The sequence below is a fragment of the Melanerpes formicivorus genome, unplaced genomic scaffold (genome assembly GCF_026170545.1).
Source record: "Melanerpes formicivorus ecotype bairdi unplaced genomic scaffold, bMelFor1.0.p_v2 SCAF_14, whole genome shotgun sequence".
Classification (NCBI taxonomy): Eukaryota; Metazoa; Chordata; class Aves; order Piciformes; family Picidae; genus Melanerpes; species Melanerpes formicivorus.
Window position 1 is genome coordinate 10,091,301 of NW_027142366.1, and position 22,608 is coordinate 10,113,908.

Consider the following 22,608-nt stretch of genomic DNA (forward strand, 5'->3'; position numbering starts at 1 on the left):
GCTGGCATCTCCAGGGTGCTGGGCTGCAGCCCTCCCACCTTCCTGCCAGCAGGATTTTTGGTGTGACTTACCCAAACTCCATCACAATCCCCCTCCCTGCCAGCATTGGATTGGTTCCTACAACAGGTTTGCTAGTTGTAAAATGGTCTTGATGATGTTGCCTTCCCCCAGCTCCCTGCAGGGAACAATTCCCAGCTCCAATCAGCCTCCCAGCAGGGACATTTCCTACTGCTCCTTCCAAATTTTCCTAGTGGAATTTGATTTTTCTTCATTTTAGGAGAACTTTGCCCCCTAAAACATCTTGTCTCTCATTCTGTGTAACATGTAAGGGACATCCCATGTTCCACTATAAAACACCTTGGATTTGAGGGACAGTCAGGCATTGGAGCAGGCTGCCCAGGGAGGTGATGGAGTCACCATCCCTGGAGGTGTTCAAGAAACGTGTGGACAAGGTACTTAAGGACATGGTTTCATGGCCATGGTGGTGTTAGGTTGATGGTTGGACTTGTTCTTAGAGATCTTTTCCAACCAAAACAATTCTATGATTCTGTGACTGGATGATGGATTGATTCAGTCATTAATGCAGAGCAAGAGGCTGTGCTCATGGGCTCCTTCCAATCCCTCTCCCTGTGGGCAGGACACACTCTGGGGACTCCCATTTGAAAGCTACTTTGATATCAAAGGGGGCCTTGAGGGGACACAAGGTTTGGGCACTCCTGAAGGAGTGAGAAAGGGAACAAGACCCAAAAGCTGGGCTCTGATTTCACATTTGCTTTGTTTCACCTGCAGAACCGTGCGAGTTTACAAAGGCAACAGAAGCTTTGGCTTCACGCTGCGTGGCCATGCCCCGGTGTGGATTGAGTCTGTTCTGCCAGGTGAGAAAACCTCCAGCCACAAGATTCAAAGTCAGCTCTGATTGGAGCTCTGAATTTTAAGTCCTTGCTGTTTGCTGGAAAGCAGCAGAAGGGACTTTCAGGAGGCTCAGTGATGAAGTTTCTTGAGCTGACAGTCTCACGGGTTTAGTACAATTTACTTTGGCTTTACACACTCCCTGTTTTGAAGGCTGGACAATGTAAGTGCCCAGTGAAGAGCCTGAGATCTCACCTGTCTTTGCAGTGCAAGCTGGGCACTGGCATCACTCTGCCTGGTGAATGGCTCCAGTTCACCCAGATAATCCAGCTCCAGTGGATGTCCTGCCCTGGGAGCATCCCTGGGCATGGAGCAGCTGGGGATCTGGGACACAATCCCTGTCTTACAGGGAGCCACCAGCTAAAGCCCTCCTTGTTGCCTGTGTCTTTAGGGAGCCCAGCTGAGAAGGCTGCTCTCAAAGCTGGAGACAGGATTCTCTTCCTCAATGGTCTGGACATGAGGTAAGAGCCTCTTCAAAAGGGGTCCCAAGGGGATGGTGATGGCTAAGCACATCCATGTTCACTCATTCACTTGTGCAACAGAAACAAGAGCTGCTCATGCTCGGGAGCTGTCTGCTGGGGTGCACAAGGGGGTTTACCCCATGCAGCCATCAACTTGACTATTCCTTTATAAAACCTGGCTCTGACAGTAGTATTGTAGATGATCAGAGGGCTGGAGCACCTGTGGGGACAGGCTGAGACAGCTGGGGCTATTCAGCCTACAAAAGACTCTGTGGAGACCTTAGTGCAGCCTTTCAGTACCTGAAGTACCTACAGGAGAGATGGGGAAGGACTTTTGGTAATGGCTTGTAGTGACAGGATGAGGCTTTGAGCTGGAAGAGGGGAGACTTAGACTAGAGATAGGAAGAAATTCTTTCCAGTGAGGGTGGTGAGACACTGGAACAGGTTGCCCAGAGAAGTTGTGGAAGCTCCAACCCTGGAAGTGCTCAGTGTCAGGCTGGATGAGGCCTTAGACAACCTGGTCTAGTGGAAGGGGTCCCTGCCCATGGCAAGGGGGTTGGAGCTGGATGATATTTGAGGTCCCTTCCAGTTCAAGCCATTCTATGATTCTATCACCCCCACCCAGAAGTTAATTCTTCTCTCTGCTATTTGTGCACCACAAAAGCCACCTAAGCAGAGCTGAGTCTGCACCTCACCAGGCAGTGGCTGCAGCCTGAATGTCATGGAGTTGGCCTCCCTGCACAAAAAGCAAGAGCAAAGAGCTAGAAGAGAGAGGCTGCAGGATGGGGGAGAGTGATGAATATTTAAAGGTTAAACATCTGATGCTGCTCCTGTCAATGCTCAGGGGCTCACATTTCAGCTGATCCAGCAAACTGCTGGCTGATGCAGCGTTGCCAGAAAATAGAGGAGTCAGAGTCGAAGATTGTCCTCTGAGCCTGTATTTTGGTGAGCCCTGCCCCATACCCTTCTCCAAGGACTTTTTTTTATTGTTGCCTGTAAAAATGCATTTTACACCCACTTTGTGGTTTGTTTTTTTCCATGCAGAATTAGGACAGGCAAGGAGAGACCTGCAGAACTGAATCATTTCACACAGTCACAGATTGCGTTGGCTTGGAAGGGACCCTCAAAGGTCATCTTGTCCAACCCCTTGCAGTCAGCAGGGACATCTCCCATTAGATCAGGTTGCTCAGGGCCCCATCAAGTTTGACCTTGAACGTCTCCAGGGATCAGGCCTCAACCACATCTCAGTTTAAATTGAAGGTTCATCTTCTGTGGCTGAGCAAAACACAAAGCAGCACTGGCATTGCCAGAAGTGCCTCCCAGGGATGCCCTGAAGGTGGACATCCCTTGCTGTGGATATACTGGGGAGCCCATTCATGGGGGTGACCTGGGTGCTGCCTCATAGAATCAGTGAATGGCAGGGGTTGGAAGGGACCTTAGAAGTCTGAGTCCAACCCCTGTGCCAGAGCAGGATCACCTAAAGCAGACCACATAGGAACACATCCAGGAGGGCCTTGAAAGTCTCCAGAGAAGGAGACTCCACCACCTCCCTAGGCAGCCTGTTCTAGTGCTCTGCCACCTGCAAAGTAAAGAAGTTCTTCCTCATCTTTAGGTGGAACTTCCTGTGTTCAAGTTTCTGCTCATTGCCCCTTGTCCTGTCACTGGGAATCCCTGAGAAGAATCTGGCCCCATCTTCCTGACACCCACCCCTTAGATATTTGTAGGCATTGAGAAGATCCCCCCATCAACCTCCTCTTCTCCATGCTAAACAGCCCCAGCTGTCTCAGCCTCTCCTCAGATGAGATGTCCCAGTCCCCTCACCATCTCAGTGGCTCTGTATTGGACTCTATCCAGTAGTTCTTTGTCATTCTTGTGCTGGGGTGCCCAGAACTGGACACAGTACCCACTTGGAGTTTTCTTTTGTGTGCAGCCCAGACAAAACCAAGCAAAGACTGTGAGTCCAGGGCATCCCCACAGGGTCCAACATGACCCATCTCTGAGCAGCAAGAGAAGGCTTTTGCTAAGCTAAACAGAGGGAGCTGCAATCTCCCTGTCATTGCAGCTCTGACCTGGGCTCTCCTGTGCCCCACAGGAACTGCTCCCATGACAAGGTGGTGTCGATGCTGCAGGGCAGTGGGGCCATGCCCACCTTGGTGGTGGAAGAGGGGATTGTCAATTTCTCCAATGGTAAGAGCATGGGGAAGAGAGGGTGTGGAGCAGGAGAAGCTCCAGGCTGGCTCCCCAGTTGCCCATGCAGGAGGGAATGGCCACGTTCCATGGGCTCAGCAGGTTTAACGCTGCCCAGAGGGATGCTCCTCCCGCGTGGGCACGCTGCTGCCTGCCTCCTGGGATCAGGCTTAATCTGAAGCTTGGCTGCTCTCCAGAAGGCTTCATCCTACTGTATGATTGTCCTTGACAGCCCTTGCCAATGTCCTTTATGTGCAGTCTGTGCCATGTACTTGACCAAGGTAATCCAACCCTGTGCCTTCATGGTGGCTGTGCGAATCCCACCGCTGTGTGTGGGCTGTGTGCTCTTCACAACAACTGCCGCTATGAATAATTTAGTTTGCTGCTGGTGAGGGAGCCAGAGGGAGAAGAGGGTGTCTGGGACAGTGCTGGTGGCTGTCAAAGTGATAGCAGCCATGGGGTAGGACCACAGCTGCTGTGGTTCCACGGGTGTGCAAGGGCAGGAGGGTTGATGTGTTATTGTGGTCCTGCTGCTCTGGGCCAAGAACTGGGGACTGGCTCTTTCTTCCAGAGCAGCAATGGACTCTCCAGAGCTTCACCTTAGGAGCTCTGTGGTACCAACTTGCTTACATGGGCCCTGGGAACAAAACAACTGAGCACCTCAGTGCCCTCCAGTACAGAGCCAGTGGCAGTTGAGCTGCTCCACTGCCAGCCTCCCCCCCAGCCCAAGAAAAGATGGAATTTTGCTCCCACTGCCATGGCCATATTCCTACATGGACAAGAGCATCCTGCAGCCTTGGCTGGATTCCTTCTTGCAGCAGTGTGTGTTGTCCTGTGCTCACTGCAGAGGTGGCACAGGGACCAGTGCAGATGAGTGTGACAAAGCTAGTGACCTTCTGTGCCTCAGGTCACTCACAGGTAACCCCTGGCTGATGTTGCTTTTGAAGCTGATGATTATCATGAAGTGCTCTGAAACTTGAGCAGAGGCTTTAGAGAGCCAGAACAGGAATATCATTCACATGTGATCCCAGAAAGTGTGGCAGCAGCATTACAGAGGAGACAGAGCCCAGAGGGCATCCCAGCCCAAACACCCCTGCTCATCTCCAGCAGGTCCATGGACCTACTGGAAGAGCCAGAAGCCCCAGAACAGCTTGTCCTGAGTGAAGGCAGGGGTGGTCACCGCTCCAGATGAGCCATTTCACCTTGCCACCATGCTCCTTCCAGTGACTGGTTTTGCTGGGATAACAATGTCTGCAGCAGCACATCAGGACCTGAATTTCTATGGAGCACCTCATCATGTGGGTGCAGCAGTCCCAGCTGTCCCCAGGACCCATCCCTGGTTTGGGGACAGCCTTTTAACCTGTGGTTCAGACCCTTTGCTGTTGAATCCTCTTTTTCTTTCTACCTGCACCTTGCAGACTCTGACTCTGCTGACTCCCCGAGCAGCTCCTCCGCCCTCACCTCCCTGCAGTGGGTTGCAGAGATACTCCCCTCTAGCATCAAGATCCAAGGAAGGACCTTCACCCAGCAGCTGGAGCACCTGCTGACTCCCCCAGAGCGTTACACCATCTGCAAAGCACTGGAAAGCTTCTTCCAACATCGGTAACTTGTTGGCAGCTCCATTCCTCTCGTGCTGGTGCTGGCCTGGTAGCAATGCCCACGTCAGAGTTAGTCTCCAAGGTGGACCTGTGAGGCTGTTGGCACTGAGCTCTGGTTTCCCTAGCTCTGTAGCTCCTGCCAGGTGTCCTGCCCAAGGACAGGGCAGACCATTTGGCTTTTGAAGTTGATTTGGTCACCGTTTAACCCCTCATAACATGACCTTGGTGTGGGCTCTCTTGATGCCTGGCTGTCCCCAACAGCCACAGATCCTGTTCCACCTCCTCCAGTGAATCTCATCACGTCTTCATCTTGGTCTCCTCACTCTTCTCAACATTCTGGCTGCAGCAGCCCCTTGGTGGCAGCATGGGACAGGCAGAACCCTCATCCTACAATGGAGAGCATCCACCCTACCCTGCTGCAAGGGTCAACACTGACCCCTTGGCAGGCTCCAGACTTTCAGTAGTGACTTTGATCTTTAACTTTTCCACACCATGGTGAATGTGCGATTCCTCTGGCTGTTGGGAGATCCTTGTTGCCTCTTTCCACTGCTGAAACAACCAAACCAGGTTGCCCCACTGCTCCTCAGGATCCCAGGCCCTACATGGGCTGTGGATGAACCAAGCAGGGCCAGGCAGTCTCTTACTGGTGTAAAGACCAAAGGGCCAGAGGATTCAAACCCTTGGTTTGTGAAGGACCTGCAGGAAAGCCCTCAGTGTTGAGGTTACTGATGGCAAGAGAGAACAGAAACTACCAAGTACAAAGCCATGAAACTACCTCTGCACCATGGCTCAGGCTAATGGCTGCACCACCCCACAGCATCCATCCCCCTGCCCTTGGAGAGGCTGGGTGCTGCTGGACCCATGGGTGCTGGGGGAGGCATGGCTGTGTAAACTTCCCCAGCACCAGCTGAGTGAAGCCTCTTGAGGTGTAGCCATCACTAACACAGCCCTGGTAAAGCAGAAATCACTGAAATTGTTGCTCTATGCTCTTCTGAGCCTGCGTTGCTCCTAGGGCTTCCCCAGATGGACATTTTCAGCCTGAGGAATGGCAGCTGGGGGAACAGAACTGGTCCCTTGTATCTGCAACCAGGAAATGCAGACCTGATCTTAGTAGAGTAGAATCATTGAATTGTCTTGGTTGGAAGAGACCTTTAATATCATCAAGTCCAACCATTAATCAAGGTCACCACCAAACCATGTCCCTCAGCACCACATCTTCACAGTTTTGAAACCCCTTCAGGGATGGGGACTCCATGGGCCCTGCGCAGCCTCTTCCAGGGCTTAAGAACCCTTTTGGTTTCTTCTCTACAACATTTTACCTTTCCTGAATAGGCTTCTGACAGCCAAGAGCTGTGTCCAGCTCCACAGAAAGGGCAAATCAGCCCCAAACTAGGAGAAACCTACCAACTGGTTGCTGTCAGGCTCTGGATAGCTCCAACTGCTTCTCACCTCTGAGAACAACCCCAGGACACATCATTAATGAAGTCCTTGCAGCATCTGAACCTCCTCATTTTTCAGCTCCCCCTCTCATATTCCATCTCTACCCCTCGGGAGGCAGCAATGGTCCATCACCTTTAGGCATCTTCCTAAGATGTCTCTACTATTACCTCCACAGCAGTTGCAGTGAGTGTTGATGCATCATCTCTGCCCCAGTTTCGCCGCAGAAAAGCATCCTGACCTTGGTCTCAAAGCATGGTAGATCAACTTGCTTTCCTGTCCCATGACCAATTAGGTAGTTTCATGACACCCAGGACACCCTTCTTCCCCCACACTGCTTTATCCTCCTCACTGAGTTGAGTGCTCAGTCCTGCAATCCTCAACAGCTCTTCCTTCTACATACCACTGAGCTAAGGCCAAGCCTTCAGAGCAGCCACCCTCTCCCTGAGCTTCCTTACCTGCTGGTGGCCAAAATTCAGCTCTTTCCAGACTTTCTTTTTGCTTCCTGGTGCTTCCCTACTCCTCTTACTCCCCACATACCCTGGCTGACTCAGGAACCAGGAAGTTGCTCTCTCCACTAGCACCAGCTGCCCAGCTCCACTTCCCCAAGGACTCCATCCCTCACTGGCAGCCCAGCATCTCCACGTGGAGATGATCTGTTTGTACCCAAATCCCAGTGGCAAAGCCAGCACCAAGGCCCAGGCTGAGGGACATGGTGTGGTGAGGCTGTGCCTGAGGGATGTGCTGACTGCTCAGCCCTCTCTCCTGTCCTGCAGGAACATTGACACTCTGATCGTGGACGTGTACCCAGTGCTGGACACACCAGCCAAGCAAGTCATTTGGCAGTTTATCTACCAGCTGCTGACCTATGAAGAGCAGGAGCACTGCCAGCAAAAGATTGCCAGGTTTCTTGGTTACAAGTCTTTGGCAGGTGAGAGGAAAGCCCCTGTGCTCCAACACGGACACACCATGTCCCATCAGGACCCTGGGAGCAGGCTGGGATGGAGATAATGCAGCCAGGTCTGCCTGGCTCCTGCCCACACGGTGCCAGCACAGGATGTGGAGCAGCATGGAGGAGTTTACAGCTCCTGGTGCTGATGAGGTTGACCTGTAAATGTCAGGAGGGAGGTTACCTTCTCTGCACCATAGAGCTGTGTTTTGGAAGGAATCTCTGCACAGAGAGGAGAGATGCCAGCTGAGAGCTTGTCTCTGGGAGCAAAGGCTTCTGGAAGCTGCTTGAGTTGTTAGTAGGTTAGGAAGTCCTGAAACAAAATTCCTGGTTTAAGGGCAATGTTCAGAATAGAGAGGCAAAATAAATGAAGATGATGTCCCTCAGGATGTTTCCAGTGGTGTCCCTCAGGATGTCTCCAGCAGTCAGATGTGCACAGGTATCCATGGTTAGATGAGGTGGGGAGTGTAGCTCCTCCAGCAGCACTGTGTCTGCCTCAGAGTGATGCTCCTCCAAAAAGACTCAGAAGGCTGTTGGTGATCCTTCCCCTCCCTGGTACTCTTCTCTTCTCCCCATCACCTGTGGCAACACAAAGCCCAGCCATGGTTTGGTGAGGATTTGGGGCTTTGCAGTTAGCCAGCAGAAGAGTGAAGGGCGACTGGAATGGAGTGTCTTCACCTGTAAGTTGGGTATCTTTGTTGCTTCCAGATTCTCCTGTTCTAAGCTGTTTACATTGTGTTGATGTAAGGAAGTTCTTTACTGTGAGGATGGTGGCCCAGGTTGCCCAGAGGTGGGAACTATTCCAGGTCACATTGTTTGGGCTGTGAGCAGCCTGCTCCAGTTGCAGATGTCCCTGCTGACTGCAGGGTGGTTGGACTGGATGGGCTTCAAAGGTCCCTTCCTACCCAAACCAGTCTGGGATTCCATGATTTTAGACTCAGTGTTGAGATGTTGGTTGGAGAGAGGCTTTTGGAGGATCAGTCACTTCAGCACAGCTTTTCTCACAGGGAGAAACAGCTCCAAATCCTGGAGCAAATCCTCCCTGCTGTGCATGGAACCCTTCTGCGTTGGTTTGTGTGTGCAGAGTCATGCCCCAACCTACCTAAATGTGGTGTATCTTCTGAAGAACTTAGCCTCCAAAACTGATTTGTAAACTCTAGAAGACCTCAGAGGGATGAAGATATTTCAGCTTTCAGCTGGATTTCAGGAATACAAAGCAGATGTCTCCAGTCCCTGGCAGAGAAGGAAAACATGGGAGTGACTCTCCCAGGACCAGGTTGTCCAGGCTGTTGTCCCAGGTCACAGGCTGGTCCCTGACTCCTTTTAACTTCTCAGGTGAAAGGAGCAATCTCTGACCAAGTGAAGTTGTTCTGGTGCATGATGTGTGTGTCCACGTGTAGAAGGGCAATGGCCAGAGATCCCTGAATTTGATTTAGTCCCTCACCTGGGCTTCTTCCAAGCTCAGCAGTGATCTCTGATGTCTGTGTACCTCAGGCTGTCCAAGCATTGGTCTGTTGGACCCCATGAAGACTGATGCTCTGGTATCTTCATCCTGCTGTAAGCCTGAGGTCACTCTGAACTGCTCCTGGACCATTCCACCAGATAACGTGGTTCTTCCAGGTAGCAATTCAGCACTGGTCCCCACTCCCATCTTGTCCCTTGAAGGCAGGAAGGGGTTAGCTGGGTCCTGCTGGACCAGCCTAGCTCAGAGTTGGAGTTTCACATGCATCATAAGCTGGTGGATGTCAATCCTGCTGGAAAAGGCAGCTGCATGTCCCATCTTTGAGCACCCATCCCCTCACTGTGTGCTGGTGGGAACGTTTATAACCTGCTCTGCTCCTGGAGCCAGCTTGAGGCCACCCTCATATGATTAGCATGGGGTCATGGCCAAGTGCAGGGCTCAAAGAGCAGCTGCAAGTCCCACAGCCCTGGGGAGCCCCAGGAAGAGGAACACAGGAGCTGTGGGGTCCAGCACACTCTGGCCACGCCTCACAGAGTGTCTTCTGTTGCAGCTGAGCCAGAAGCTGAGGAGCGCTACCGCAGCTCTGTTCGAGGAACCTCCCTGTGCCGGGGCAGCCTCCGAACCCCCCACCCTGAGGAAGGGGGAGCAGCAGGTAGGTGGCTGGGGCTGTTCTTCTTGGGCTGAGGGGTGCAAAAATGAAGCCAGTGTTCAAGATATAGCCTCACCAGTGCCTAGTACAGGGGGACATTCCCTGTTTCCCAGGCAGCTCCATGCATGGGACTATCAGGATCCCTATACCTGGGACCTCCTGGTGCTTTGCTGTGTGCCTGGGTAAGGATCACAGCTCTGGTCCCCACAGGAGATGGGAGGACCACGATGGGTCAGGACCACCAGAATCCCTGGGGAGCAGAGGCAGAAGGAGAGGCTCCTGACTGGTGTATCTCTTCCTTCTCTGGCAGGTCAGAGTGACACCGTGGAGGTCCCTGTTCGCTTGATCCCTGGAGAGAGACAGGCTGGTGATGGCACATCCCTCCCAGAGACACCCAACCCCAAAATGGTGAGATCTCAGGGGGCTGGGAACACCTTTGGGAAGAGCTTTGCTGGTGTGTGTGGGACTGCTGTGTTCACAGGGAGGCTCAACAACTTGAGTCCTTCCATTTTAATGCAAGAAATGAGGGAAAAGGGATCAGGGGAAGGATGTGTCTGCACCTGAATACCTCCTGGGGCGACAACATCCTCAGATGCTTGTCCCAGAGCTCAGCTCCCTGGGCAATCAGTCACCTTGAATAAGGCTGATGACTGTCACTGTCTTCCTCTGAGTGAGAAGAGCTTGGGGAGCTTCAGAAGAGGCGGAATTAGCTTGGGGTGGAGGCGTCCTTTAAAGAACAAGAGACTGGAAGCTGGTGGGTCTGTGGTGGCTTTCCTGTCCCCAGGACATGTCAGGTCTCTGGTGGCTCCCCAAGTCCTGTCTCCATATGGACATGGGCAGCAGCTCTTTTCTCTTTTCAGATGTCAGCTGTCTACGCTGAGCTGGAGAACCGCCTGATTGGCAGCTTCGCTGGCAAGATGGGAAACACTGCCCTGCACAGAGCATCACCTCCTGCCCCAGAGCTGGCACATGCTGCAGGTACCTCCCATGGCATGAGAGAAGGTAACAAAGCTGGTGAAGGGTCGGGAGAACAGGTCTGGTGAGGATCAGCTGAGGATCAGCTGAGGAACCTGGGGTTGTTCAGCCTGGGGAAAAGGAGGCTGAGATTGATCTTCTGGCTCTCTACAATTCCCTGAGAGGAGGTTGGAGTGAGGAGGGGGGTTGGTCTCTTCTCCCTGCTGATAGATGATAGCACAAGAGGAAATGGCCTCAAATTGTACCAGGGGAGGTTTAGCTTGGGTATTAGGAAAAATTTCTTCACCCAAAGGGTCACTGAACCAGGCTGTGAATCCTGGTGGATTTTAAAAGGCGTTTGGATGGGGAGCTTAGGGACGTGGTCTAATAGCTGTATTCAGGGAGAGCTTAGAACCATAGAATGGTTTGGGTTGGGAGGGACCTTAAAGATCATCTAGTTCCAACCCCCCCACCATGGGCAGGGACACCTCCCACTAGACCAAGCTGCTGAAGGTCTTGTCCAGCCTGGCCTTGATGTTAGTTTTTGGTTGGACTCGATGATCACAAGGACTTTTCCAACCAGGCTACTCTGTGATCCTGCAATCCAGTGCTGTGCTGGGGCTCACCACACCCCATGGCTTGGGGCTGTGGGGAGCAGCCAACACAGGACAGCCTCAGAAGCCATGCTCTGTCCCCCCAGGTGCTCGCAAGGCAGGGATGGGGCTGTCGTGGCCGAACGAGGCGCTGGGCTCGCAGCAGTGCTACTACCGGCTGCACAGCAGCGTGGCCTCCCCGTGCAGCACCGAGTCCAACCCCTACGTCAGCCTGGACAGCAGCCCGGCCCCGTCCCCCAAGCACCGCCACTACTCCCTCAGCCCTCTGACCAGGAGGAAGAAGCTCTTCACCTTCTCCAGGCCACCCCGCAGCCGCGACACCGACCGCTTCCTGGATGCCCTGAGCGAGCAGCTGGGACATAGAGTCACCATCGTGGATGACTTCCTCACCCCCGAGAACGACTACGAGGAGGTGAGGGTGGTGCAGGTCCTGTCTTTGCCGTGGGTGTGGAACCATCACCCATTGTGCAGTCTGCACCTCTGGGGACGTGTTCTGGAGCTCTGTGGGTGGTGGAGGGAGATGGCAGCTGCGTGACTTGGGCTCAAGGCACACCTGGAGTGTTGTGTCCAGTTCTGGCCAAGTTCAAGAGGGACAGGGATATACTGGAGAGTGTCCAATGGAGGCTGTGGGGATGATGAAGGGACTGGAATATTGGTCTGGTGAGGAAAGGCTGAGAGATATGGGGCTGCTCAGCTTGGGGAAGAGCACCCTGAGAGGGGATCTTATTAATGTTTACAAATATCTGAGGGGTGGGTATCAAAAAGAAGGGGACAGACTCTTTTCAATGGTGTCCTGTGATAGGACAAGGGACAACGGGCACAAACTGGAACCCAGGAGGTTCCAGCTCAACATGAGGAAATAATTCTTTAGTGTGAGGGTGCTGGAGGCCTGGAGCACACTGCCCAGAGAGGTCTCCTTCTCTGGGCACTTTCAAGAGTCACCTGGATGTGTTCCTGTGTGACCTCTAGCTGACCCTGCCTTGGCACAGAGGGATGGACTGGATGATCTCCAGAGGTGCCTTCCAACCTCCACCATTCTGGGATTCTATGATCTATGATTCTACAATTCAAGACCCCCCTAGGGCTGGATGGGTGGGGGATGAGGTCCCACCTTCATCTTCTCCTCTGTCCCTCACCTAGATGAGTTTCCATGATGACCAGGGCAGCTATGTCACCAACGACGTCAGCAGCAGCGAGTACATCAGCAGCAGCGATGAGGGCAGCTCCCTGACCTACTCCACGCTCTCAGACCACATCCCACCTCCACCACTCAGCCCCCCACCTCCACCACCCCCCCTGCAGTTCCACGACCCCCAGACTGTCCCCAGCAAGGCAGAAGCCACCAAGGCCAGCATATCAGCTGCCCCTAAATCCCTGGTGGGCCACCTGCACCCCATCCCACCCCCTCCACCCCCACCCCCGCCCCCTCCAGTGCCCTGTGCCCCACCCCTGCACCGGGGACTGCTGCACCGCCGGAGTGAGTCCAACCACATGAGCGTCAAGAGGCTGAGGTGGGAGCAGGTGGAGAACTCAGAAGGAACCATCTGGGGACAGGTATGGCCCTGGCAGCAGGGTGGGGGGCAAGGGGCCAAAGCATGGCTTGGGGAGGGGTTCCCTGTGCTGAGGCTGTGCAGCATCCATGGGCACTGCCCCCAGCCCTGCCCAGAGCATTCCTCTCCCTGGAGCATCGTGTTCTAATCTCTTGTTGGGCCATCCATTGAACACCTTGGCCAAGGGAACGAGCTCTGAAGATGCCATGATGCAGAAAGCCTTAAGTTTCTTCTCATCCTTTTAATTATTTGGACCAAAACTGATGGGGTGAGAAGAGGCTCTGGAAAGCAGCTGAGATGCTGGTTTTGGCTGCAGCATTATGAGGAGCACTGCCTCTCCTGCTCTTTGAGGGCTGACATGGACAGGAGCTGCCTTCAGACACATTCTGCAGCTGCAGGAGGTTTGGTCAGGGGGAAACCACGAGGATGGTTGAAAGCAGAATGATAGGGAGAGCACTGAGGCAGGAGAGGACACCAGAGGGGGAAAGCAGAGGTGAGGAGTGAGTCAAGATGTGATAATCCCTTGGCATTATGGACCTGAAGTGTTAGAGACCTGGAGGTGGATTCTGGTCCATGGAGGGAGAAGCTGGAGTCTGACTTCCAGCTTCTGTGTTTCTCATGGTGAGGAATGTGTTCAGACATCCCATATTCTCCATGCCTTGAGCAGCCAGAGAAGAGCTGTGGGGTCGTCTTCCACTCCCACAGGCACCCATCATGTAGAAGGCCCTTGAAGTCCCGCAGCTCCCTCTCCTGACAAGAAGCTTCTTCCTGGTGATTTTATTTTGTAAGCAAAACATTCTCCAAGTGTCTGGAATTCTGCCTTTGTCCTCAGTGAAACCAGAGGGACAAGTAGCAAGTGGAGAGAAGGAGTGCTCTGTAGGCTTCCAGCTGAGTCAGAAGCTAAATGAATCCACGGTGCTGTCCCACCAGCTGTGGGGTGTGAGGAAGTGGGGTGAATCTCCAGGTTTCTTCCTCCTATGTCCAACCAGATGGGCTCAGGCAATTGTGTAGAAACTACCTCCAGAGAGGTGAGAGGTTCACCAGGCTCTGGTTTCTGCACAGGGTTCATGATGACAGAGTCTCCAGTTACAGGGCAGTGCCACTGACCTGTCCTGGTTTCTTCTGGGGACACCAAGTTTAGTGTGGGGTGGAGGAAAGGTGGCCCAGTGAAGGTGGGCAGTATTGTGCAGCTCTCTGTGCCAGATCCTGACTCTTCCTCCTCCTGCAGCTTGGGGAAGACTCAGATTACGACAAGCTGAGTGATATGGTCAAATACCTTGACCTGGAGCTGCACTTTGGGACTCAGAAGCCTACAAGTAAGTACCTGAGCCCTAGAGCAAGGTCCTGGTGCTGGCCAGAGACTGGGGCACTGGGATGAACTGGGGCTTGGTAGGCAGAAAAGCAATGTCTGGTCCTAGCATCACCTGTGGCACAGAACTCATTCATCCTGGGGATTTGTGGCTGGTGGCACAGCAAATCATTAAGGTGGAGAATATCTCACTGGCTTCCTTAATCTTGGCTGGCATTTGCTGTCTTCACACCACATCCCAGTCAATCAGGGCAGTGAAACTCAGCTGGAGGCTTTCACTCCCTGCTGTGCTGCTTCCCAGCTCTCACAGCACCAGCCTGGCCATCCCCATGCCACTGGGAACATTGGTGTGCCAGCACCACTGCCCAGAGCCAGCACTGACAGTCAGCTGGGCTGTTGGCATGCATGGACAGTGCTGCTGTGGCCATAATGGCTGCAGGTCAGGGCTGCAGATCTGTTACTTGGAGAGCTCAGCCCTCAAAAAGCCATGAGAACATTTCTCCATCCATGGAGAATATCACAAGCAACATTTTGCTCTATACACACAGTTAGTTCCCCTGAGAAGCTATGCATGGGGTGCACAGCTCCCTGCCAGTGCTACCTCCCCTGTCACTATTGAGGTGGTGTCTTCTGCGGACCCACCAGCTGGGATCTCACCCCAACAGGGTGTCTGAGCGCTGCAAACCCAGGCAGAGGGTCCAGGCCTGGGGTGCTGAGCTGGCTTGAGTTGGAAGGGACCTTACAGATCATCTAATTCCAGCCCCCTGCCCTGGTCAGGGACACCTCTCACTATTGCAGGCTGCTCAAGGTCCCAGCCAGCCTGCCCTTGAATACCTCCAGGGAGGTCCCAGATACAGCTAGGACTGGCAATGGAATGGGATGAATCTGGAGTCTTCTTAGGGGATATCTTTTCTTTTGGGGGGGGTGTCTGGGATTTTCTGTGTTTTCACCTCTTGTTTTACCTTTTTCAGCTCCAAGTGAGTCCTCCACTGAGGAGATCTTTGAATTGCAGAATTCAAGGACTCCTGGACCCATTGCTGTGTGCAAAGCATCACTTCTCCTTTCATTCATGGTTTCACTGTTTTCAGGACAGATATATACCTAAATATTTTTTCCCCCACTGGAGCCAGCTGAACCTGTCCTTACCCATGATTAAATCTTTCAGTTTCTCTTCCAGAGCCAACTCTCATGCCTGAAAACTTTAAAAAGAAAGACGTGGTTGAGATTTTGTCTCACAAAAAGGCCTACAACACATGTAAGTAAAGAGCAGCATGAACCTACCCCTCAAACGGGCCCAGAGGTGGGACCAGGGATGTAGAGAACTGGAAAGGTAAAAACAAGGAGGCTACATGAGCACAATCCCATGAGCACAATCCCAGCACAGCTCTGCTGGTCTGGGCTGTTCCTGCAGCCCAGAGATCCTCCAGGCTGGGCTCAGACCCACGAGGGGAGAAGGAGAAAGCTTTACAGGAGAGATGGAGATGGGATGTGACTCATTGGCCTGGAGAGGGACAGAGTTTGCATGGCCCTACAGGTGAAGGATTAGTGTTGCTTCTCCTGGATGTGCTTCTGATAGGAAAGAGGATGGGAGGGCTTGGTGAGACCCTGGTCTCCTAGCCATGGGGGGGCTGTGGGAGAGGAGGAAGCACTGGGGGTGGTTTCCAGTGCAGCCCAGCCTGATGCATTAGTTATGTACAAGATGCATTATCCTGGGGATTCTGCAGGACCTGAGTGATTCCTCGAGGTCCCCACACAGCCTGTGCAAGGTTTTGAGGAGCAGAAAGCCCTTCTTATCTCCAGGGCTGATCCTGTGCCAGTGCGGGTGCATGGAGAAGTCCACGTCACTCTCACACCATGGAGAAACCAATCTTCTCCTCCTGGCCCCATCCTGCCAGGCAGCTTGTCCCCAGCACAGCCATCCTCCAGGGCCCTGTCCTCATCCCCTCCCAAGTGACACACCTCCCTTGTCCCCAGCCATCCTGATAGCCCACCTCAAGCTCTCACACGTTGAGCTGCGCCAGATCCTGATGACGATGGAGACGGATCGCCTGGAGCCTTCCCACATCAAGCAGCTCCTGCTCTATGCCCCAGATGGGGAGGAGGTCCAGCGCTTCCAGAGCTACAAGGAGAACCCCAGCAAGCTGAGTGAGCCCGACCAGTTTGTGCTGCAGGTACCCTTGGGCAGGGACATGCTCCAAGAGGAAAGAGATTCATAGATTCACAGAGTGGTTTGGGTTGGAAGAGACCTTCAAGATCATCCAGTTCCAATCTCCCTGCCATAGGCGTCCCACTAACCCAGGTTGCTCAAGGCCTCATCCAACCTGGCCCTGATCACATTCGGTGAGAGGGCATCCACAGCCTCCCTGGGAAACCTCTTCCAGTGTCTCACCACCCTCACTGGCAGGAATTTCTTCCTAATCTCCAGTCTAAGTCTCCCCTCTTCCAGCTCAAAGCCACCGCCCCTTGTCCTGTCACTACAAGCCTTGTAGAAAAGTTCCTTCCCAGCTCTCCTGTAGACCCTGAACAACCCCAACTCCCTCAGCCTGTCCCCATAGTGTAGGTGCTCCAGCCCTCTGATTGTCTTGAGATGTCCATGTGCAATGTCCCTGGGATGTCCTGCTGCAAGCAAGTTGGAGGGGAGGAGAATACACAGCAAGAGGAAGCAGCCAGTGGGATGCTGATCTGTTCATTGCTGTGGGATGGGGAGAGCTGGTGGCACTGGTCACAGGGACTGCTGGACAGTGCTGCTCAGGCTGAGGGATGCTCCAGCAGCTGCTCCATGGTGTCACCTCACTCACAAATCCATACTGCCTTCATGTACAGGGAAATACACCAGGAAAAACACCTTCTAGGAGGGGTTATGGCTCTTGTGTCCCTCTTTTGTTCTCAGATGTTGTCAGTCCCAGAGTACAAGATCCGCCTGCGCAGCCTTCACTTTAAGACCACTCTGCAGGAGAAGACAGAGGAGATCAAAGCCAGCTACGAGTGCATCTGCAAGGCTTCCCTAGAGCTGAAAAGCAGCAAGAAGCTGGCTAAGATCCTGGAGGTCAGGAGAGTCCTTCCTTCTGCTAACAGCCACCGGGGGTCCCCAGTGTCCACGGGAGAACCTGCAAAGGACCAGCAGCTTGAGGGAAGCTCACAGGGAGCTGAATGAAGCTCCAGCACCATAGTTGTGCCCTGGGAGCCCCCAGGTCTCTCTTTGCCATGCTCCATCCCCTGTGAGGATCCTGGCATGGGGATGATGCAGGAGGGCAGATGGCCACACACCCACCCACAGCCCAGGCAGGGCTGCAAGAGCCAGAAAACCATGCAGGAACACTGCAGAGTTTGGGCTGGAGGATGAGCAGGATAAGGTTTTATTAGGAATGTTCTACAAGCAGCAGAAGGCACAAAAATCACTGAATGCATTGGGTTGGAAGGGACCTTCAAAGGTCATCTTGTCCAAACCCCCTGCAGTGAGCAGGGACATCTACAACTAGATCAGGTTGCTCAGGGCCCAATCAAGTTTGCTCTTGAACATGTCCAGGGCCAGGGCCTCGACCACATCCCTGGGCAGCCTGTGCCAGTATTTCCAAGGGCTTTTTCCCACTACCCTGTAGAAAGAAGAAAGGTTTTGTCCCATTGCTTCTACCACATTGTTGGTAGATCTCAGTGACCCAAAAGCAGGTACAAAGGAAGATGGGAGATGGGACAGGGTAAGGCTGGAGGTCACTGACCACCACTGGGGCTTTTCTTTGCAGTTTGTGCTAGCAATGGGAAACTACCTGAACAATGGGCAGCCCAAGACCAGCAAAACAACTGGCTTCAAAATCAACTTCCTCACTGAGGTAAGACACAGCACACCTGGTCCTGTGCAGGAGACACCAATGCCAGCAGCTCCAAGGGCTTGGTCCATCATGCCTGTCCTCATACAAGGCTCCTGGTGCAGCAGGTCCCAGGTCAGGGACCAGTGGGAGGGAAGGGATTGAGGTGAAGAGTTAACTTCAGAGGAGCTCTAACCATAGTCGGGTGCTTTAGTGTGCTGGAATCTGAGCTCCAGCCCTTCTGGCTGTGGGCTGGGACAAAATTAAGTTCTTTTATCCCATGTGGATCACTGTGGGACTCCTGTGGGGTGTGGAACAGTGATGCAGCAGGTCAAGGGAGGTTCTTCTCTCCCTCCACTCTGCCCTGGTGAGACCACATCTGGGGTAATGGGTCCTGTTCTGGGCTCCCCAGTTCAAGAGGGACACTAGGGAGTCCCAAGAGAGACACTATGGAGTGTCCAACAGAGGCTACAAGGATGATGAAGGTCTGGAACATCTGTCTGGTGAGGAAAGTCTGTAAAGACCTGGGGCTGTTTAACCTGAGAAAAAGAAGACTGAGAGGGGATCTTATTGATGTTTACAAATATCTGAAGGGTGGGGGGCAAGAAGAGGGGGCTAGGCCCTTTTCAGTGTTGCCTGTGGTATGACAAAGGACAATGGATACAAATTGAAACCCAGGAGGTTCCATCTCAACATGAGGAAAAACTTCTTTCCTGTGAGAGTGCTGGAGGCCTGGAGCAGGCTGCCTGGAGCAGGCTGCCCAGAGAGGCATTGGGTCTCCTTCTCTGGAGACTTTCAAGACCCATCTGGATGTGTTCCTGTGTGACCTGCTCTAGGCAATCCTGCTTTGGCAGGGGGATGGGACAGGATGGTCTTCAGAGGTGCCTTCCAACTCCTACCATTCTATGTTGCTATGACAGCCCTGTAATAGAAACATAGAATTATTTTGCTTGGAGAAGACCTCTAAGATCACTGAACCCAACCATTGACCCAACACCACTACAGCCATTAAACCACATCCTGAGGTGCCTATCCTGAGGGATGGAGACACTCCTTAGCTGCTGACATGGGCCTAGCATGCTGTGTGAACATTAATTATCCCATTTAATCATCAATCCAAATGGCAATCAGTGCACACATGAGTGCAGGGGGAGCCAGGCAGGACTGAGGAGCCCTGGCTGTTAGGGTGCTTGGTGAACCCCACTCTGCATAGGAATCTCCTGAACATCTAACTTCTCCTTAACTTTTGCTCTAGCTGAACACAACAAAGACAGTTGATGGGAAATCCACCTTCCTGCACATCCTTGCCAAATCACTCAGCCAACATTTCCCAGAGCTCCTGGGCTTTGCCAAGGATCTTCCCACAGTGCCGCTCGCTGCCAAAGGTAAAGGAACAAAAAGCAGCTGCAAGCTCCATGTCTCCTGTTGGTGGCTTTGTGGGGTCTCCTCCCATGTGGTTCTGTGGCATCCAGAATCAGTCATGTTGCCAGGAGGTTGCCCAAATGACTGAGGAATGGTCCTGAGTGAGAGGATGGAGTTAGGAAGGGATGAGCTTAGTGACTGGGGAAGTCCCATCAGTCCCACACCACCACATGTGGAAGTGCTTAGGAAAGGCTCTGACCCTGACTTGAAGAAGTGGTTCCAGTTCTGGACTCTCCAGCTCAAGAAGGACAGGGAGTTACTGGAGATACTGAGGATGATTAGGGGACTGGAGCATCTCTCTTGTGAGGAAAGGTTAAGAGCCCTGGGGCTGTTGAGCCTGGAGAAGAGTAGCCTGAGAGGGGATGTGATCAATGCTCAGCAAGAGATAAAGGGTGGGGGACAAGAAGATCAGGCCAGACTCTGCTCACTGGTGCCCAGTGACAGAACAAGAGGCAGTGGACACAAATTGGAACCCAGGAGGTTTTGTTTGAAGTTAGGGAGAAACTTTTACTGTGGGGGTGGTGGAGCCCTGGAGCAGGCTGCTCAGGGAGGTTGTGGAGACTTTTCTCTGGAGAGATTCCATACCCAGCTGGCCATTGTGATCCTGAGCAAGCTGCTGTGAGTGCCCTGCTTTAGCAGGGGGTCAGACTAGATGATCTCCAGGGGTCCCTTCCAACCCCAACCAGGCTGGGATTCCCAAGTTCAGAGCTATCTTGTAAGTACCAAAGTGTCAGGAGCTGGTCTGCTCCACCCAGCCTTACCTCCTGCCATCCCTGGCCTCACCAGCAGCATCCCCAGCATGGGTGCCAGCATCACTGCTGCCTGCAGTCTCATAAGGTGCAGAGGGTGCAGCAGCCCTCATCTCAGGGCTTCACAGGTAGGTTGTGCATGGCTTCACTGCCTGCACCAGTAGCAGAGGAGCTGGGGTTGTCACCACTCCAGTGGTGTTGGTGCTGTCACAGCTGGCTGGCTGCCCGTGGAGCATGGGCTGCATCCTCCTTGCCCTGTGTGGGAAGTTCCCTTGGGAATTTGTGCTGTGGTGGATAAACACAGGAGAAAGTTCAGGCCTGGAGCTGTAAATTTCCACTTGAGGAAGGTCTGGACATGTAGCTGGACTTTGGCCTCGTGCTTCTGTTGCCCAAACTCCTGCCACTTTACACCTAATTTCAGTGCATGAGCCGCCCAGGGTTGCCCAGCTTTGCTCTTGTACACAGTGGCAGAGCTGTTGTAAGCCAAATCTCCCAACATACTGCAGTTCAGCTTCTCCCTCTTCTGTAGAGAAGCTCAGGCTTGGCCACCAAGACATCAAGAGTCTGAAATGCTCATCCTCCTCCTCAGCACTGGTGCTATGATGAGATTCCATGGAAGGCAGCCTGAATATTACCCCTTGTCCCCCCATCCTGTGCACTTCTGTTCCCCTCCCAAGCCAGGTACCTGTGTATCCATCACCACCCTTGTGGTGCTGAGTCCTGCATGCGCCTGGCATGTTCCAGGCTCCCTCTGACGTTCTTGGCATCTCTTGGTCCAAGCACCCAGCAGGAGCCAGCAGGAAAGTCTGATTAACCACCACACCTTCGATGACATGGACAAGCTGGGCAGAGCCATGCAAACAGACAGCCTGGCCCACCCTGGCCCATGCCCATGCTTTGCTGCAAGAAGCAGCCAGAGCTGTCTCCTGACTCTGCTGACTCCTGCCTTTTTGTGCAGTGAACCAGAGGACACTCACTGCTGACCTGAAGGACCTGCATACCACTGTCAGTGACATACAGATGGCCTGTCACAACATGCCAGCCACTGCAGAGGACAGATTTGCAATTGTCATGACTGTATCCTTCTGTAAATGGGGTAAGACCCCAGCATGAGCCACTGCCCTCCAGCAGCACCAGGCCGTCAGCTTTGTGCCTCCTTGGTAAGCAGCAGGGCAGCATCTGGTGGCAGGAAAGGACCATCTCAGCACTTGGTGAGAGTGTGGTGGAAACCTTCACCTTCCACTCACTCTTAGCCAGCAGGGGAAATGGCTTTTGCAGTGACCACCAGTCCTGCACGTTAGAAACCCAGTGCCACAGGGCCAGAAAGCTTCCCAAGCTCCTTCCTTCCCTTGTGAACTGGGTGTCTCCATCTTCAGGGTGGCTACCATGAGGATGGAGACTCCTGTTTTACAAGGGTCTCATGGAAAAGACAAGACATGATGGAGACAAGTTACTGCTGGGGAGGTTCTGATTGGACTCCAGAAGAAAATGTTTCCCCATGAGAAAAGCTGGACATTGGAATCATCTCCCAGGTGAAGTGGTGTGTTGCCCTACATTGGGCAGTCTGAAGACTCAGCTTGACAGAATGCTGGGCCAGCTCATTTCAACTCCACCACCACCTAGAAAGGTTGGATCAGGTGACCCTTGGGGTCTCTTCCAACCTGGCACTCTGGGATTCTATGATTTCTCCAAGGGAAGTGCTGCTGGGTACAGCTGAGGAGGCCAGCAGGCTCCCTTGGCATGTGCAGCAGGTTCTGAGATGAAACCAGAAGTGGGCTCTGGCCAGCCTGATCTAGTGTGGGGTGTCCCTGCCCATGGCAGAGGGGTAGGAGCTGGATGATCCTTGTGGTCCCTTCCAGCCCTGACTGATACTATGATACTATGATCTGTACCAGCCCCACTCTGCAGCTGGTTTTTCCTTAAGCCACTTCCCTCAGTCCTTCCTGGAGAGTGCCCAGCCTGCCATGCGATCCCTGGATGACCTGCAGCACAAAGCCATGGAAGAGTTCAGCAAGGTGTTGTCCTTCTTCGGGGAAGACTCAAAGATGACAACCTCTGAAGCTTTCTTTGGCATTTTTGCAGAATTCATGAGCAAGTTTGAGGTAAGCTGCACTTCCCAAAGCCACCCAGCCAGGGCTTGCTTGTTGCATGTCACTGAAAGTTTTATGTGTGAGCTGTGGGAGTTGTGAGGCTGCACCTTTCATCCAGGTTCAGGTTTGGGACATTGTGGCGCAGGAGCAGGTCCAGGGAAGGGCCACAAAGCTGGTGAAGGGTCTGGAGAACAGGGCTGATGAGGAGCAGCTGAGGGAGCTGGGGTTGTTTAATCTGGAGAAGAGGAGGCTGAGGGAATACCCTCTGGCTCTTACAACTCCCTGCAAGGAGGTTGGAGTGAGGTGAAGGTTGGTGTCTTATCCCTGGTATCAAGTGATCAATGAAATGGCCTGAAGTTGCACCAGAGGAGGTTGAGGTTGAGGTTGGAGACAAGGAAAAAGCATGGTCAGGCATTGGAACAGGCTGCCCAGGGAGGTGGTGGAGTCACCCTCTCTGGAGGTGTT

General features: G+C 53.2%; 1 protein-coding gene across 4 annotated transcripts in view; it reads left to right on the forward strand.

Annotated features, from left to right (window-relative positions):
• GRID2IP (Grid2 interacting protein) overlaps positions 1-22,608 on the forward strand; it is a 47,920-nt gene that overhangs the window by 22,942 nt on the left and 2,370 nt on the right. For 2 of the 4 annotated variants that reach the window (XM_068146923.1, XM_068146925.1), the window contains 18 exons: positions 790-875; positions 1,301-1,370; positions 3,463-3,557; positions 4,976-5,159; positions 7,369-7,523; positions 9,554-9,655; positions 9,963-10,060; positions 10,513-10,630; positions 11,307-11,632; positions 12,361-12,774; positions 13,999-14,086; positions 15,245-15,334; positions 16,054-16,250; positions 16,970-17,125; positions 17,820-17,906; positions 19,138-19,267; positions 21,012-21,130; positions 21,991-22,155. In XM_068146923.1, the coding sequence (XP_068003024.1) occupies positions 790-875; positions 1,301-1,370; positions 3,463-3,557; positions 4,976-5,159; positions 7,369-7,523; positions 9,554-9,655; positions 9,963-10,060; positions 10,513-10,630; positions 11,307-11,632; positions 12,361-12,774; positions 13,999-14,086; positions 15,245-15,334; positions 16,054-16,250; positions 16,970-17,125; positions 17,820-17,906; positions 19,138-19,267; positions 21,012-21,130; positions 21,991-22,155 (2,680 nt within the window). The remainder of the gene's footprint in view (positions 1-789; positions 876-1,300; positions 1,371-3,462; positions 3,558-4,975; positions 5,160-7,368; positions 7,524-9,553; positions 9,656-9,962; positions 10,061-10,512; positions 10,631-11,306; positions 11,633-12,360; positions 12,775-13,998; positions 14,087-15,244; positions 15,335-16,053; positions 16,251-16,969; positions 17,126-17,819; positions 17,907-19,137; positions 19,268-21,011; positions 21,131-21,990; positions 22,156-22,608) is intronic. The other 2 variants (XM_068146924.1, XM_068146926.1) reach the window with 1 other exon arrangement.